Source organism: Pyrgilauda ruficollis, unplaced genomic scaffold (genome assembly GCF_017590135.1).
Source record: "Pyrgilauda ruficollis isolate IOZ18807 unplaced genomic scaffold, ASM1759013v1 scaffold35, whole genome shotgun sequence".
NCBI classification, from domain to species: Eukaryota; Metazoa; Chordata; class Aves; order Passeriformes; family Passeridae; genus Pyrgilauda; species Pyrgilauda ruficollis.
In genome coordinates this window covers 8389685-8408950 of record NW_024524934.1, presented here as the reverse complement: position 1 = coordinate 8408950, position 19266 = coordinate 8389685, and the positions used below count along the sequence as shown (strand labels likewise).

General features: G+C 37.2%; 1 protein-coding gene across 1 annotated transcript in view; it reads right to left on the bottom strand.

The window, feature by feature from the left end:
• The window catches only part of CDKAL1 (CDK5 regulatory subunit associated protein 1 like 1), a 380700-nt gene that overhangs the window by 222804 nt on the left and 138630 nt on the right, over positions 1-19266 (bottom strand). Inside the window, exon 8 of the mRNA XM_041475400.1 lies at positions 16185-16305. Coding sequence (XP_041331334.1) covers positions 16185-16305 — 121 coding nt within the window. The remainder of the gene's footprint in view (positions 1-16184; positions 16306-19266) is intronic.

Here is a 19266-nt window from a genome sequence, read left to right as displayed (position 1 = left end):
TTACACTATTTTACCCAGACTTAAAAATTTTAAAAGTAACTGACAGATAGTTTTGTAAAGGAAAAATAAATTTTAGAAAATCAGCTAAAAACCTAACTTGCAGAAAAAAATCCTGTCTACACCAATAATAAAGGAAGTTCTTCTTTAAGCTCCTTAACAAATGATCTAAACCAAACTGTTAGAAAAGAGGAATGTGACTGACTAAACAAACCCTTCAGTAAACATTCCCCAGCTGCAGTTTTCAGCCCCAAGTTAAAATGTGGAGACTCCATCTACCTTCTGCAGAACGACTGAACTTCAGAATGACTGAACTTCAGAAACAAAGCAACATTATATGACATACATGACTCACCAACCATAGTCACTGCAAACAAAAACCACACATTTATCTCTTAAAAACAAAGAAGACACCAGGACTGGCACCAGTCTGCAATGCAAGAAAGAGCATGTGATACTTAGACACTTGTGTATTAGTTTAAAAATAAGCCAGATAAGCATGTGATGAGTGACAATTTTGTACTTGACCTTTGCTTTAATAGCTCCTTTTCAAAAAGTCCACACAGACATCAACAAAACTCCTAAAAAAAAAAAAGCTAAAACCTTACATCTTATCCAATGTCTTGAAAATAGGCCCTAAAATCAAAATTCTAAAAAATAAAAAAAAATATATATTTGAAGGAAAATTCAGAAAAAGGTATTTTTTCTTTAAAAAGCATTGAGGTCTTCTTGCAAATCAAGCTGATGAAATTCAACATGTTAAGTTACAGAGACAGAAGCTTGGGGTGTACATTTCCAGTGGGAATATTTCATTCTGCTTAGCAGGCAAGGAATTTTGAAATAAAAGTTCCTCTTTCCTGAGGCTGACCAGGCCTACAGGATTGCACAGGAAATTCTTTTAAATCAGGATGCATTCTGCATGGGACAAGAAATCCTTACTTTAGGGTATTACTTTCTAAAGTGTGAAACCACAACATTTACCTCTGGAGTGAGGGTCTCCACCAGCATTAAGCAAGCTCATTATTATGCATTGTGTTTGTATCTAAATCCTCATGCATTTTTCTGTTGCTGTTTATATTTATTTAAAAGATCCCAGAATCACAGAGGCATTGAGGTGGGCAGGGACATCTGGAGATCATCTGGTGCAAGCCCTCAATGCTCAAAGCAGCAGCAACCAGAGCAGGTCCAAATGGCTTTTGACAATCCCTAAGGATGGACACACCACAACCTCTGGATAGCCTCTGTAAGAGCTCAATCACCTCCACTGTAAAAGAAGCTTTTCCTTATGTTGAAATAAAATTTCTTATATCTCAATTCGTGCCCCCTACCTCTTGTTCTGTCCTTGGAGAGTACTAAGAACAGCCTGGCCCTGTCCTTTTAGGCACATCCAGGCACACACTGAAAAGCTCACCTTCACAGCCCTTCCACTGGGCCTACTCCAGTCTCTCTTCATCTCTCTCGTATCAGAGAGCTCCAGCCTTGACTCAGCACTCCAGGTGTGTCCCACTAGCACTGAGCAGAGCAGAAGGATCATCTCCCTCCACCCCTCTGGAATCACTCTGCTCAGCGCAGCCTGGGAGAAAGTCAGTCACCTTTGCTGGCTCATGTTTATCAAGCACTTTTTTTTTCAGAAAAGAAGCTTTAAAAATGTGGCTTGCCCATTTTAAACTGAAAGTAAGGAGATGTATGGCACAGAGTTTCTTATTTTAGGCCTAACCTCATATTTTTGTGTTTACCTAAATATATATGATGTTGTCAGTGGTGATATTAAGTTTCAGAAGCAAAGCTGTTGAACACATTCCTAGCAGCACAACACATTCTTTTAGAGTTCTTTCTTCACTTTCATTTAGTGTATTCAAGATACAGAGTAAAGACTTAAGAGTCCCCAACCACTCCTGATGTGGACTAAATCTCCCTAAAAACGGGCAACCAACAGTAATTCTGAAAAGAGGAATTAATCATTACAATTAATCATCAAAAGAGGTAAAAATTTTAAAAATTAATTTTCATTTACCACCATCCCTCCAAGAGTTCTTTATCCTGAAATCAAAACCAAATATGGCAACATCAGAGAAAACTTCTCACTGCTTCAAAAAAGCTAGACAACTAAACTCCATTTGTAAGGATAAAGCCTGTTTTAAGTAACACTAACACAATCCCACCAACAGGCACTCGAGTTTCTTGACTCCTTGGGAATGATATGCAAACAGGAAAGCACCAGCTTTCAGACTTGCAGTTGTGTCTGCAAGAAAGGACATTAACGAGAATCACACACAAAGTTCCACTTTCATCAGGCCAGGACTATTTCTTTTGGATTCACATTCTTGCTATACAGGACAAGATGAGTCCCTGAAGATGTAAATAAGGCAAAGGAAAAAGAACAGATTAAACAGAGGTCTGAAGAGCTGTCTCCTTCACATGATGATGTGCATGACTTAATGCTACACTGCTAACTATAACTGTCAAATTTAGGCTCATTCCTATAGACCTTTCATGTCTGGAAAGATGGTTTATGCAAACACAAGTCAGGAGCTCCATCAAACACCTGACATACTGATGTAAACTTTTGCTTTGGGGTGCTTCATCTACCAATACACTTCATAGGGATAAAGAGAAACATTTGATCCTTATTTTCTAGGCACAGTAGTTGGGGAGCACTTGACTGAAGCCTCCTGTACGTCTTGCTATACATCAGAGCAGAAGGGAATACAGAATACTTCTGCAAGCCTCACTCCACACTCCTCAGCAGAACTAGCATGCTGAAAAGTTATACAACTACCTTTTACCATAGTCTAAATATGGATACAAGATCTCATTTTACGACCTTCATTTTTCCTCTCAATTGAGACTGGTCTTAAGGAAAACAAGGATGACAACTTGAAGAAGGGAACTAATAGGCAATCTCTGTTAAGAGAGAAGGAGCGTGTGAAAGATTTCCTCTAGTGAGGGAATTATTCAGTTCAGTTAATCCCAAACACAACCATTAATAGTTGGGGTGGAACCAACTCCAGGTACTTCTCAAATCTTCACTTCCGCATTTGTATTTCTCTACTCGAAAAAAAGCCCAAACATGTTCTAGGTAAAAACCCAAAACAGACACGGCTTTCCACACCCGCCCATAACTGGTATCCAGTTGACAGAGAAAGTTGACAGACAAAAGTTATTACCTTTTGTGTGCCCTGCCATTGCAAGTCCCCCTGAATTAGCACAGAGCTCTGCAGCAAAGGAGTCCAGAAACATCGCAGCATTTTTCATGATCTGCTGAGTACCCTGAGTTTCTAAAGCAGCAACTTGCCCAGAAAGAGATGATCCAGAAGGGACCTCAAACTCAGGAAATCAATCTCATTTGTACTAGTAGATGGTTAGTGAAAAAACATGTGTGATTTATTAGATATGATTCATCTTGGTACAGTACAAGAAAACCTAAAACAACTAGTCAAAAGAAAATTTAAAGCAAATATTTCAACAGGTTTTTGTTAAGACTCCCTGCTGGACAAAAATTTTGTGCACCCACAAAAATTTACCATTTATTGCCTAAATTGCACAACTGGGGATAGGGGACCCTTCAAGTGCCTCTTTTAAACTTATTTACCCTTGGTGTAAACACTAAGTCTCCTAACATGCATCTTGCAGTAAAAGCAAAAGGAGAAGGAACACAGAAGTCTGCACTAAGCATCTTACATTTTTTAGTATCTGAAGCACAAGTAAAATTATTACTCAATTCAGTGTAACTTGCTTTTGCAATCAGGTTTTTGATCTTTCTCAATAATGACAGTCAAGAATAATAATACAGAAAATACACAAATTTTGAGACTCTTCAATAACATCAACAGATAAACAAATAAGAGAGATAATGTAAATTATCTAAAAAATAGGGTCATGTAATCGAATAGGTTCAAAATCCACAGCTTATTTGAACTTTAGCATAAATATCAGAATTAAAGAGTGTTAATTTGTTTTTCTTTCCCATATAAATAAATCATATAAAGATACTATCCCACACAAAATATTTGAAATAATATTAATAATCTTGGAACATGTTACATTGGATTTTACGCCACCTATTATCTTCCAAGCACAGTCTCAATATTCAACTTTTCATTTATTATTTGCTTGGATTTTTTTTCAAGTACCTTTTCTTCCGTGATTTTGCTCTTATGTTCCATACTGATAATCACAGTTTAAATGCCCTATTCCTCCCTGTTTTTCAAATCTTACACATTCATACATGTCAATGAGATTACCATAAACACATGCTTTTGTGTACTTGACAGGTAACGCAAAATAATTTTTTTTTTTTTAGCTCAAATCTTGTTCATGGTAAACTCTTTTTCCATTAAGTTTCTATCTAGGTTAAGTCTAAGAACAAATTCAAGACATTTCCCAAATCTGATTCTTATTTTTACACCTCCCTTAACATATTTCCCTTTCAGGTCTCCAAAATAATTCCACCTTGACCTGAAAGGGCACAAGAGACACTTCAGTCAGACCCTTTGACAAGATGTTTTTATTTTTAGTGACATTTAAGATGTCATACTGATGCCAGCAAAATAAATTTGTTTTATTATTAGGCAACTAAAAGTTACCTGCTTCTGCTGATGAGTAGTAAAGGCAAAGGCATGAGCACTTAGCTTTAAACACTTAGGTTGTACAACACTTTAAGAACAGACCACTAAACCACCCAGAACTATGAGTACATGAAAGTACATAGGCATTTCTCATAGTAACATTCAGCAAGACAGTATTTTTGAAAAACAATGGATTCTCTAGTGCTTGTCTTGTTTTTCTAGTTTGGGGTTTTTTTAATGTGAAAAGTTGGGACTAAAGACAATATCAATTGTAAGTTTCGCATAGGAGCTTATTTCTCAGTCTTTACTGTAATCTGAGAAATGAATAAAGTGGTTCTCCGTATTTTGTCCAGATTTCCCTTAGGAATTACGAATAGGGCATTAAGAGAAGGGACACAGATGAACGCTCTGCTCAACAGGGAGGAATTTATCTCCAACCTCAGAGAGCATAGTGATGTCAGAATTACGGCTACATGAAATTGCAAACAACTTCAGAACAATCTCTTCTCAGACAGACTACAAAATGCAGCTTGTTGTGCGATCCAAAACCACTTCTGCAAGCAAGCATTTGCCAAAGAGGCAGGCAGGAAGTTGCCTTACAATACTCTGTGCTAACCTGTAATCGGGTTCCAGGATGTTAAAGCTGTCTCATCTTCTGAATCAGCCTTCAAAATAATCCGGAATGTGGCACTGAAAGGATTGAGCTGAAAGTGCAGAAAACTGCATATCATAGTTACCCAAAGCAAAATCAAGCTTGGTTCCCCCGCCAACTCTTAGCCTGTCCCCCATATAATTTAAGCTGGAAACTGGGGATTGTGTTAAAATTCTGGTGATCCTCCTTTTGGGTCAAGAGAGTCACAAAACTGCGCAGTGTGGGAAGCCACCTAGTGACAGAGGAGCACAAATATGCCTGGAGCTGCCCAAAGTTTTAACGAGATGACGCAGTTGGAGCATGTGATTGCCACTGTTTTTCTCACTGACTTACAAGTTGTGTGGTATACTAGAGTTCAGAGAATTACACAGTGATTTCTGGCAAGTTTTATGAGTCTTACTAAGTCTTGTAAATGAACTGTGAAATAGCAAATTTTCTCAAGACGAGATGTACAAGAGCAGAAGGAATTATATCAAAACGTATAAGGAGAAGGTCTGATGCAAATTTTAAACTCATGGTGGCACGATGCAGGAAAAGTTCAAATTTGTGAGGCTGGAAGGAAACAACCCAGCGGAAGCAAATGTGCAAAAATGGAAACAATCAAAATAAACTATTTTCCTCTAACTCAATGCAGAAGCAATTCAGTAGACTTGAAAGAGGAAGTTTTCCCAGAAAGACTTAGCTGTACTACATGTACTTAACCAGCATTTTTCAAAAACTGAGAGCTCACAAAGTAGCATGAACACAAAACACTGAACAGAAAGATTTCCAGGCCAGTAGTGCTCAGTGTGTACAAACAATGTCATAATGATTTTTGCCTATGGCAAAGAACTTTACCAACATGTACCTTCTGACTCCATGAAAAACCTCACCACATGAAAGTGAGAGCCAAGTGGACGATGCAGATTTAGATGTCAGTTTACTGTGACATCATCAAATACCACCATTGAAGCAACAGGCACAAAATCCATCATCATAACAGGGAAATAAAATATATTACATTATAATACAGGCCATATTAAAATCTAGTATGAAATTGCCAGAGTATGTCATTCTGAACAGCAGAAGAAAGCTAAACAAACACCTATTTACAGGAATAATTCTTAGGTGTCATATGCCAGCAAACTTAATGAGGGTCTGGCCAAGCATTTCTCGGAAAGGACAAGATGCATGCTGTTCATTGAACACATGCTTCTCCTAGAGCCAGTCTAACAGCATTAAACAACAGCAATGAAAAATACAACCTGAGAAAGGAGTATGAGTTTTCGAGTCATACCACAAATGATGTCATGACTGCAGGTATTTGATGTACTAATGAGAAAAGTCCTTTAAAGACTCTTTGAACGCTTTTTTTTTTCCTCTCAAAATTACTCTTGGCAGAGGATCATGCTCTAGTCCATACAGAGAAAGTGAAGAAGCCCAGTTCAGGATTACTCTGTCACTGAAAAAGACAGCATGACATCAGAGAAATTCAGATCCTATAGCTAAGGGGTTTCACAAGTTCTGTACTTGAAATCCCAGGGATAGAACTGAAACTCAAAGAAGTGAGTTCAAGCAGTGAAGACTCTAAAAATGCGAAAGAAGTAGGATTGTAAAGAGAGTAATTGTGGCAGAAATCATGAAGGTATGTACAAAGCTGAGAAACAACAATCTAAAAGCCTAAGAGAAAAAACTGTTTCTTACAGGCAAATTCTTAGTGAAAAACTTCTATCCTTAGTATATATTTAATATAGGTATGCAATGAACTTTTTGTGTAGAAACATCTTCCTTTTTGTGAGGGATCATCTTGAATTCAAGACCATCTTCCTTTCAAGGTTAGCATGGTGGCAGACATTTACTCTACAGGGATCTGCGAAACATTGACATCATATTCACTATTCATCAAAGCAGCTTTGTATAATACAGCTCAACGCAAGCGGCAGAAATACTCTGGGCAACAGGAGGAGGAGCTGAAGATATCAACATCTTCAGCCTTCCCAGCAGCAGAACAGAATTTGTCATACTGATGATAAATGAAGATGACCAGGCCTGATTGTTCTATGGGATGAGGAAAACTACAACTACCTCCACCAAGAGAGAGAAAGGGTTGCATCCTCCTCCTGCCCTCAGCTGTTGATTTCCATGAGCAATTAACTCCTGCAAGCTGCACCAGCAGATAGAGGTTCTGGCGCTGAAGGAGGTAGAACTCCATTCCACAAAATGAGCTGCAGAAGACAGAAATCAAGATACTCAGGTGGTCCCTTCCTGGTCCAATCCACTTACTTTCATTCCTGCCTTCCTAAATGACCTGCCTGCATAAGCTGCTGAAGGAAACCACCTTGTAAAACACATCACTTCTCTGCCTGAGGAAAGGGCAGGGACATTCTCAGCAATGGGGACACAGAAGCAGAACAGACACACAAAACAGCAAGGACTACAAGCACAACAAGCTGCTAAGATCAGAATGCGAGCCACACTGATAGATCACCTCTTTCTTATAAACAATACAATTTTCCCAAGACTTCAGTGAAATTGCTACCATGAAGCACCTAGAGATTTTGTAGCACTTTAAAATGATTATTACATATAATTTTATATTCATTGTACAAATGTAATTGTAATAATTGCAAGAAATTACTAATAAACAAAAAGAGAGAAATGTTTTAGAGAGTGTCATCAATATGCTATTTAAATATCTAATTAAGAAATAATGGCCCTAGATATGAATTACAGTAAGTTGCAGTGGAAAGAGACCTTAGGCAAAAATGTAGACTGTTAGGACTTTCTGTTGTAAACAACTGATTTTCCTTTTCCCTCACTTGCAGCAATGTGGTTTCTGCAAGTTTTGGACTATTAGCTTTTCAGATTTTATTACTAAAATTAAAATGCCTAGACACACACAACTCTGTTACCCATAATTTTCATTATGTAAATTGTTCTTTGAATTGTGCCAAAACAGAACAGATTAATATCTGTTACATGCACATTTGAAATACATGCTTGATGGATAGTATAGCCAAAATCTAAATATATGAACATGCAAATACCAATTGAAATATAAACAAAAAAGCCTGATGCAGAGGTTTCCTTCCAAAAACACATACACTACCTTTCTAGACTTTCTACCTTCCCTGTTTCTGAGGGTAACTGACAATATAGGCTCTAGCATGTCATCAATGTTTGAGCTGAATAGTTATGAAAAATTCCTATTTAAATATTATAAGGTAAGGTAAGGTCAAAGTAATTATACATAGTTTCATATTTCCTGGGGAGTTCACTCTACGCATTTCCCTTGAAATTCACTTCCACTAGAAGTGAATACAGTATGTATGCATGTAATATGTAATTATATACTAACTGTATTATTGTAATTCAAAGAAATACTATTTTGCCTCTCCAAGCACAACAACAAATGCAAATCAAAACATGTTTTCATCTTGTATTCTCAAAATCAAAATCTTCTTTTGACTTCACCGTAACTTACGTGAGTATCTTGAAAAGTAATACATTAAAATATGGAAAAAGTGTGTGTTATTAGTTTGTTAATAAACAAACTAAATCAGGTAAATTGAAGATGTAGAATTCAACCTTGTAAGTACTCAGTCAAAGATTTTTACAAAATATGAGCAGATTTGTAATTCAGACTCACTATTCATTCAAAATGGGGACAGTAGTATTTTGGAGGGCAATCTGAAAACATTGTGTCATAGCTGGATAGACAAAAAATAAACAAGCATCAGCCAAAAAAAAACCAAAAAAACCAGTCTATCAGTGTCAAACAGTAGGTGATCCAATTTTTCACACACCAGAAAGATTTTCACTTTCCGTCTCTCTATATATTTTTGTCTAGAGATAACTTTTTACCAAGGAATACATTTCAGTTCACAAGAGTAAACACAGAAAGCCAAAGAAATAGCTGTTCTGCTGAACTGATGAGATTATTACTGAAATAGCCCACGAATATCAGCAGAGAAAGGCAGTGGCTTCACATGCTCTCACATTTAAACCACAACATCCTTATCTCAGAAATCAAAGATATTTTGATATGGTTTTAAGATGGTGGCTCCAGAAACTTCATCCCTGTTACAAAGAAATCAGAGTTGGTATGACCAAACAAAGCATTTTCAAAGGTGGACTTACAGGAATAGGTGATGTTTGCTGAATGCCACAAAAAGGTAGAAATCTAGCTCAGACAGTTCAACTAGTCAAAAATCTGGACAGGCAACACAGGTCACTGCAAGAACTCAGGGATTTAGCAGTCACAGTTAAGGCCTCTTTTTGTCTAATAAACAACAATAGAAAAAAAAAAAACTAGCAGATGCTAGTAGATCTCTGTACTACTTTGCTAAATATTAATTTTAAATCACTCTTTAGACTGGCTAGACCATATTCAGCTATAATTAGATATCTATCTATATTAGATAACTAGATAATTAGACAAAATCCTGCAGAAGCATCCAGAAGTGTTCCCAAGGACTTCAGTATCTCATGCTGGCAAAGGAATAAATACTGTTCTAACTGGACTCTACACATCTGTCAGTGTACTGGCATCATATAGGAACCAAAAATTTCCCCTCCTTCAGAGCAGGAAAATAGAGCACTGTGCTTCTCTTTTTGATCTCTCTGTTGACACTCTCCTCATTTTTGACATTCTGTCACTGCCCTCCTTACATATTGTTGCCTGGGGAGGCCTGCTGATATTTCTTGTTCTTCAGACATCTCACCCAATTGCAGCAAAGAGATGGAATATGATCTCCTTTTAATGCCAAAAGCAGCCTGAAATGGGTGTTGTTTCAATGAAGACTACCTGTAGCAAAATGAATCTATACATATCACCAAAAACTTTCCAGACCTCTTACCAGCATTATTTTACCTTTTTTTCAAGGCAAAAAACAGCTAATTCTGGTGAAGTTTAAATGCAACAAAAGTTACCTGAATCAAATATTTCAGATAACCACCTTAAAAAAAATAGAGTTGAAAGTATTTCATTTAAGTTTATGACCCCTTTTTTTTGGCACAATTTAAAAAAGACAAAACCAAAAATACCAAAACCCAAATTACCTACACTTTCGTGGACATACAACTCCAAGTACTTTATCTATTCAAACCTAAACAAATGCTGAAATGAAATCTATTGAAAAATTATTAGGTGATCTCATATAAATTAAAACACACCTCTTGGAGAAAATTCAGTTCTCATACTCCCCAATTTATAGAATTGAAAAATCTGCTTACAACACAAAATGATGAAGAAACAGAATTTTAACCTTTCACAATACATAACCAGGGAAATAGACCTGCTTGGGAAAATCAGTTAACAATAGTAACTCTTTAGTTACTTTTTAATGCTGGATTTTTGGTCACCTGATATTGCAGCATATATCACAGCACATGCCACAGTCCAGACAGCCACAATACAGAGAGCTTCACAATACCACATCAGAAGGCTTCAACCATCTTCCCTTTCTGTTCTTTAGCCCAGCCTTTTATACCCCTCATGTTCATGCATTGCATCTGTGCGAACTCCCTACCATTTTGTGATTGGTCAGTGCACCTGGGCACTCCATGGCTCATTGCTTTCCATGCTGGTCACCTGTCCTGCACAGCTGTAGCCCATCAGGAGTGAGGCTCGGCCCCAGCCCCACTCCCAATCACCACAAACTGTGTGCCTACAATTTGACTGATAAAACAAACTCAGTTCTGTATGTAAAACTACTTTCTTTTTTTATTTTTATTCTGCTAGATTCAGATCCTTTGGCAGTTCAGAAGCACTTTGAATAACCACCGCTAGATAAAGTGACTTAAAACCCCCCTACAAAACTAGCAGGATCCATCAAGCTTCTAAGCAATACTATGTATGCTTACTCTCAACATAAACTTTGGTAGCAAGGGCTGTGCCATGAGCAAAAAGGTTGCAGTTCATCAACACAGAGTACTAAACTTGAAGTATTATGCTTTAATTAGCATTTAAGACACAAAAGCAGATCTGAAAATCTTTCTGAGATAAAGTAAGATGTTGGTCTTCTCTAAGATGCTCCAGCACTGCAGGAATAATCTAGTTTAATGCATATACACTGCTATGCTCCTTTTGATTTTGAATTCCCTGTTCAGTATATTTTAATTCTCCTCTAGCCAGTCATATGAGCAGTGTAGTTACTTGCCTGTTCCATTGGGAGAGGTAGAAACTTCAAAAATAATATGGAAAGCACTTCAACTGACCTATGTGCAAACCCACCCATCAGTAAATTCTAGTGTGGCGTCATTTTCAGGTGATATTACACTCTTCTCATGCTTCTCAGGGCATCCAGAAAAAGCACAACTAAAGTAGTATTTGAACGTATGTGAGTGTTAATAAGGGAGTTCAAGTCATACCAACAACAAGGATAGATGAGTAATAGTCCAAGCTACAAAGCAGATACAGAATTAATTAATATGTGGAAAACCAAGTCTCAATCCCATTAAAGAGACTTGTATAGGTGGCTACATGGGTTATGAAATACTAATGAAGATGAGACCACAGGGAGAAAAATATTTTTCCTTAGACCTAAATGAAACTGTAATACACAATGAATTTGAGAACATTTCTCTTTCTTACTTCAAAGTAACAGAATAATCGCATTAGCAGATTAGTTTAAAAATTTATGCCTTTTCTCCAAACAGCATTTAACATGTTTTTCTACTACTATAACCTGGCTTGTTCCAGTAAGATGATGACCTGTACAATACATGCTTATGACATAAATAAAAGTTCAACAGACTTAACCAAATGCCTTAATGCAAAGCAGGGAATTATTTTAGAGTACAGGAACAAATCTCTGTTTCTCGGTTCAGATCTACTAATATCACTGCAGGATATACTAAGATTAAGACAGCTATCTGGGGACTGTGACAATCCCTGGTTTTTGACTGCCTATTTTATAGAAAAAAATTTATTTGAAAAATATTGCAGTGTTTTCTAAACAATAACAGAGAAAGCAAACCATACAGGAAGTAAAGGTCACTTATTTCTTACAGAGGAATTACAGAGGCCAATCTACAGCTTGTATGGGATACTAGGATATGTAAGGACTTCTTACATATCTGCAGATGGAAAAATGAAGAGTCACTAACATATCTCTGCGTGTCAGAGAAGTCTGGTAAATCTCCTGCGCTTCCATTCCGGTAACTCACCATTAGTCTCTGCAAACATAGTTGGAAACTCTGAAACATGTCACTCCTGGGATGGGAGCTTTTCTCTAGAGTCACAGTCTGTTGACAGAAACCACCAACTGCCATGGTAAGTTAAGCAAATAGGTTGGATTTCTCAATGAGAAAACAACAACCCTCAGGACAATCAAAATTACCAGTAGGAAAAAACTGTCCACTACTTTAAAAAAAGAACTAAATTTTAAAAGTGCCGAACACAGAAAAAGACACAGGTCTCTGCAAAGGCAGAGCAACACCTTTTTAGGGATAAACATGTCACTGTGTAAAACCTCTGAGCTGGCTCACAACTGACAGAAGTAGTACCTGATCTTCACACATACTCCATACTAGTGGGATTTTGTTTTGATTTATTTTTAATTATAATCATTACAGACTGCACAGTGTAGTGGACAATATGTCTGTCCCTTGATAGGACAGATATGATTTATGCAAACAGCTGAGGACACTCATGTACAGCAGCAGTCTGGGCAATACAAACACAGAGGGAAATGTGCATATGTAGGCATGCATTTGTGCTTGGACAAGTACAGAAAAAGTTCACAGCTACTATACAAGGACAGAAATCTTTGGGTCAGGAAATTTTATTTCCTCCACTTCTGAGAGAAGAAGGAATCAATAAAAGAAATCTCAAGTCAAAATTACCAAATTTGACACCATCTTGAGTTAAGAAACAAAGACACAGATGAGAGATGTCTGAACAATCAGCACTTCTAGAGACTCCAAAAAATTAAGTGGTCCTTCTGAACCCTCAGAAGAATAGTTCCAGCTGGCAGATGTCCATGTACATAAAGGAATTCATCCTACTGGAGAATAAAAGGGGTTAACCTGAGCCATTGAAGACTCCAGTGCTTTGGGAGGAGGGAATATGCATGCTCCAATAAGCCCTTTCTTCCCTCACAGAATTAGAGAAGAGGCCAAGGTTTCATTAAAACCCCAGCTGGAAATGGTAATTCAGCACCACCTGTCACAGCCCCGTGGGCACCCCCAGGCCCTTGCTGACCTGCCCAGCCTCAGCTGCTGCCTCCACAGCCCATTCTGCACCAGGCGACCCAGTGCAGCTCAGGCTTCTGTCCCCAGACCTGGCTTGAGTTTAAGTACCATGCCTGCCTCCAGTCCTGCACTCACCTCCTCAGACCTAGGTTATGTGTACTCTTCAGACTCAGGCTGTGGCTGATCATTCCATCACCCAGGCACATGGTGTGACTCTTAGGGCTGCCCTGTGCAGGGTGAAGACTTAGACTCTATGATCCTTGTGGGTCCCTTCCAATGCAGCATATTCTGTGTTTATGGAATTTTCCACATCTGGGACTGCTCATGGTTCCTACTACCAGCCCCCAGCTTTGTCACACTGCTCAGGCTCCATGGCACCAGGTGTCCTGCTAGAGTGAGCCCTGCCTGTGCTGGTGGCACCCTCACGTCCCATCTTGGCCTCCCTCACAGCGAAGCCCTGCTCATGCTGCTCCCAAGTGCTACCATTTAACAGTATCAGACAAAAATATTTCAAAAGAGGAAACCACTCTTTTTAACAAAGTATTTTTCACTATTTTAAGATTACCTAGTCTGATCCAACCTCACCTCTTAATAAGGATCACTGTACCAAAAAGCAGTCTTTAAAGTTTCCTCGAGTCTCTACACAGAGAAAACTCAGGTCCAATGTGGTGTTGGTCCTACAATTTACATAACCAGATTACTAATGCAAAGCTGATAAAATTAGCACAGTCAAATCACAGTGACTAATACAGTCTGTGTCTTGTTCTTCATTCATTACATTTTTATATTTTCAGAAACTGCTGCGTACTGCTACCTTTTAAAGCTATGTTTTGTTTTTCAAACCCAGACCAACACACAAGAAAGTCTACGATACACAGCTGGGGCAGCTGGGAAAGGGGAAGGGGAAGAGAAGGACAGGAAAACCCTAAGGCATCTGTATTTCAGGAGAGGAAAGCAGGCAATATAAGATAGATTGAGATAGTAGTTAATTTAGGTGCCTTATACAACTAACTTGTTTGTTTGAGACTTTAAGAATGCTTTGGCATTATCAATTCATATTTGCCTTTCTTCTCCATGAAACAGATAAGCTTTTTGTGGTTTCCAGTATTTTTTTATATTGTCTTACGGTGGAAAGTAGGTATTTAATTGACCTGAGAACAGGAAGAACTACTACGCAATGTAATTTTTGTTTGCAAACTATCAGGTTCTAAAGGAAAGGGTTTCTGAGAGTAACTTCTTAGGAGATGTTAACGGTCTGCAGCTTGATCAATTTGTTTTTTCAGACAGTAAAAAAATACATCTTTTCAAAATATATTAAAAAAAAAGTTTCAGATGGTTGCTATCCTCATCAGTCACCTAATGCTAAGTGTACATACCCTACAGTACCCTTGTATTAATCTCTGTAATTAAACTAGTAATAATCTGATATTTGAAATAATAGTATTTCTAATTTTCCTATCTTAAATTCATTACTATCCATCAAAAGACATGAACAAGACCATAGCTCAATTAGCTTACAACCTTGACAACATTCACAACCAGAATGATATCATAACATTACACCGTGATAAATATTAATGGAAAAGGAAAATTTTTACCATCTGAAAGTCAGACACAGCAAATGTAAAAAAATGGTTTTAATCATGAAGGGGATTTTGATCAGCAAAAACAAGATGTTCACTGGAAAGAAAATAAGGTAAGAAATTTAGAACACTTAAAGTAACTATACAGAAGAGCTTATATCCAGACTTCAAAACCAATCCATGAACAAAAATGCAGTTTAAAAAGGTATTATGATTCAGCAATATGACAAAATGTCACCCATATATTTACCAAAAGTCAGAGGAAGAAAAAGTAACCACACTAAACCTTGAGCTGATATTCTGACCTAAACGGCACACCAGGTTCCACAGCAATTATGAAGGCCACATTACTAAAAGACAAGGAAGGAAGAAGAAGACAGTATCAAAACTCCTCTATGAAATGTTTATGAATGTGCTAATCTAAACTCAGACCTGAGATACTTTTTTTTTTTTTTTTTTCATTCTAGGCAGTAAGTTCACATCTATCTGGATGCCCAGAGCAATGCATTTTAAATTCAACAACCAGGGAAATTACTACACAAGTTGGAGAAGATGGGAAAATCAGAAGAGGACTTGTGTGATTTTTGTTGTTGCTGCTTTGTTTCTTTTTTTTTTTTTTTTTAATAAATTGACAAAATGGAAGGATACCAACTGGCATTGATAAAAGGAAAGCAGCAAGGGAAGGAAGATGAAAATAGAATTCCTCAAAGTACAAGTACAGAACAGAAAAATGCTTGTAGTTTTATGGGGAAATGGGCATCCAGAGTTGATTGACAGGAGAGAGTAGCATGTACAAATGAATAAAAGAATGAAATACATACATGATGACTCTTTACACACAGCTTAGAGGAGCAAGACAGAAGTAACTATATCTAATTTATCCATTAACAAATCTGGACTGACAATCACATCAGACAGATGTTAACAGTGTTTACAGATAATAATGAGTTACTAAAACTATTCTGGAGCTACCATCTTAGAAATAAAAAAACCACAGAGGGAAAAAAAAACCTTATAAATGCTCTTTTCTTTTCTTAACCAAATAAGCAGGGATTTATTTTCCAAAATGAATGTAATTTAACATCTTAAATTGGATGGTCATCCTGCCTCCTTCTGTGTAGCTTAGGAGTAGCACCTGAGGCTTGCAGAAAGAGATAAAAGGAATTCTTGTGCAGTACTGAATGTTTTGTAAGTTTGGAAGATTCTTACCCTGTATTGATGGAAATTATTTCTATCAGTGGATTCTTCCTAATCTTTGGCAAATCCAGTCGTGCTCCCCCCAGACGTTTTCCATTATCCTTTTTCTGACCCAGCAGCCTCACAGAATGACCTTCAAATTAAACAACAAAAATGCAGTCACATTACAAAGAACAAGTCTCATCATAGTTGTTTTGATTTGCTCTTCTTCAAAAGTAATGTTTATATTTCAAAGACTGAAAATGAGAATGAGATGTAATAATATATTTCTACCATCTGGAGCATTTATAAAGAGACACTGACAGGTAAAATAAATCATCTTAAAATGAGCAAATTATTTCATCCAATTATCTTTTCACACTTACATTTTCTGTTTTATATGATTAAAATTATCTAAGCAGTCTCATTTTCAGATTCTCTAGCAGATAGCAACATAGCAATAATACTTAAATGAGTTGCATGGCAGGATCAAATGATTCTTCCAAAAAAATTTAATTCAAACCTAAATTAGGAGGTAATAAGCAACTAAATACTTTTTTAGCTTATTATATGGAAAACCAACACATTTCAAAGTTACCCAACTGTGTAAGTCTGGAAGTGCTGTGAAGCATATCCTCACATGTCCATGGCTAAGCTGACTACCAAGATTTGCACGTATTCCTCCCATACCAGGACAACTGCAGGTCAGAAAACTGCCTCACAACTACCTTCCTGAAGCCATTAATATTCAGGGAGCAAAATACAAATAATTTCACCAACTGCCTGCAACATCAGTCATGCCACGACAAGTCCTATATTTAAAGAGTACAAATGACAGGGTTTGCTGATATTTTGAAGCAAGAACAATGGAGAATCAAAACAATTGTGTGTATTATTGCATAAGGTAGTCTAAAGTGTTCCCAAGTCATGAGTGTAAGAATTGTACCATTTACTCCACAAAGCCTAGAACAGGCAGGTGAGAGACAGCAAGTAAAAGCTAATGGTAGATGACTGAACAGAGTTGGAAGACAACAACTCCAACTGGGAGGAAAAGAAAGCACATGTCTGTTGAACTTGGAAAACTCCCTGACAGTAAACCCTACAGCTTCAATACACCAAATATTTCCCCTGAAATAGGAGGGGGGGGGGGTGAGAGGAATGCATGAAACTATAAAGTACAAGTTGAGGTACATCCAGCACAGGAAAGCCTATGACCACTGCAAATCAATTAAAAACTGTGTTACATCAAAGCCTCTAACTTATGTTACCAACAGCTATTTACTTTAATAAGAATTTAAATTAATTCCTTCATCAGTCAAAGCCTTTCTTCACTGCTTGTTTTGAGGAGTCATAAATTAATTTTTGAATAATGTGGCATTCACGCTCTTAATTAATTTCCTTGATATGGTAACAACGGCCTGGAAAAAACCCAACTACTTCCAGAATAACATCTTCCTCAAGTTTTTTAAAGATACATTAAAAGTCTAAATCAAAAATGTGATCTAATGAACAAGTGAGCAAGACTGACCTGATAGCATAAAGTTAGTACCAATAGGAGACATAATGGTTAATACTGATAGAAGACATCATAATGTCAACAGGAAACAAAAGGCATTACTTCTGCAGTTGTATTTGACAAAAATTTCATTATATCCTGTGGTGAATTTAGTAATATGGTGATTGTGCTACTAGCATTTGCTAAATTACTCACTTCTACCTTTTCCTGAGAATAACAGCAATATCCCTGTCTCACAATACCATCAGTTATTTTCTAATCTAATGCTTCATTGAAGAGCTGCAAGCATGGCACCATTTCATTTACTTGTATAACAAAAGTGAGTGCCTTAAACCAGAAACAGAAAACATTCATTTTTTATTTCTTAATACTGTGGTTTATTTGGAATAAACCAGTTTATTCATTTTTTAAATATTCAGCTACATTGCCATATTAAAGGTGTATTTGGATTTATGGCTGAAAATACAGTGGAATGATTCACTGTAGTCTTAAAACAATCAGGTTTAACAAGTTACCCAAAATTCAAAATTAACACACTTCGAATTGGGGTCAAACCACCGTTCTTAAGTTTAAAAAACAAGATGAAAACAACAAACCACAAAACCAACCTGCCCCCGCTCCCCAAGTAATACCTTAGTGTGCAGAATCCTCACAAGGAGAAGCCATGTGAGTTACTGCTAACAGGCATTTAGCTCATGCTCTCCCTTTCTCACACTGAGATCATTACTCAAAAAGGCAACCACCCTCAAAAACACTCCACAAGATGAGGCCATTCTACAGATAGAATATAATTTATAGGGAGAGTAAGACTGAGCTGCTTCTATCATCAGAGACTTCCTTTATTCAGGAAAAAAACCCCAGCTCTGTGACCATCTTTCACATGAGCCACTGAATGTTAACACCCACCCCAACCCTGAGCCTGAGCTCAGGAAATCTATGGCCTGGCAATCAAATGTGGCACCTTATTCTCACATAAAATACAGTTCCCATATTCCTCCTGAATGACACTGAAGTTTGAATTAATATGAGGCTTGTAAGACCTGTGGGGTACTCAAGAATAAGAATATCCCTGTACTTTCCAGTCCAGACACCAGAGGCTGAAAAAATGCCTCCAGTGGGAGATGATTTTTAGCAGAGAGTTTAATGCTTCCAGAAGGCAAGCAGCACATGCACATCCAGCTACTGTGACTTTTGTGGAAGGCACATTTAATTATTTTTCCTAAGAAGAAAACCCCCTCAATTACAGTATTTGTGACCTTAAATCCTTTTTCCCCTACTCCATACAAGGACTATTTTGTTTCATTTAAGTAAGCACTAAAACATCTGTTTACAGAATTGTTACTATTAATAAAACATAACTTGATAAACACTGAATCATACTTTTTCACATGCTGTAAATCTTTTTATCCTCATACTTATTTCAAGAAAGCTTAAAAATAAGTATTTTGCCATCTTCAACTAGGAAAAGGCTAAATAACCTTTTTTTTTAGATTGTCTAACCAGCACTATTAAACACAGACCAACATCAAGTTTAACAGAAAAAATAGTAATTTTAAATTTCATTCATGACCTCCTTTCAAAGCTTAGAATGGGACAAAA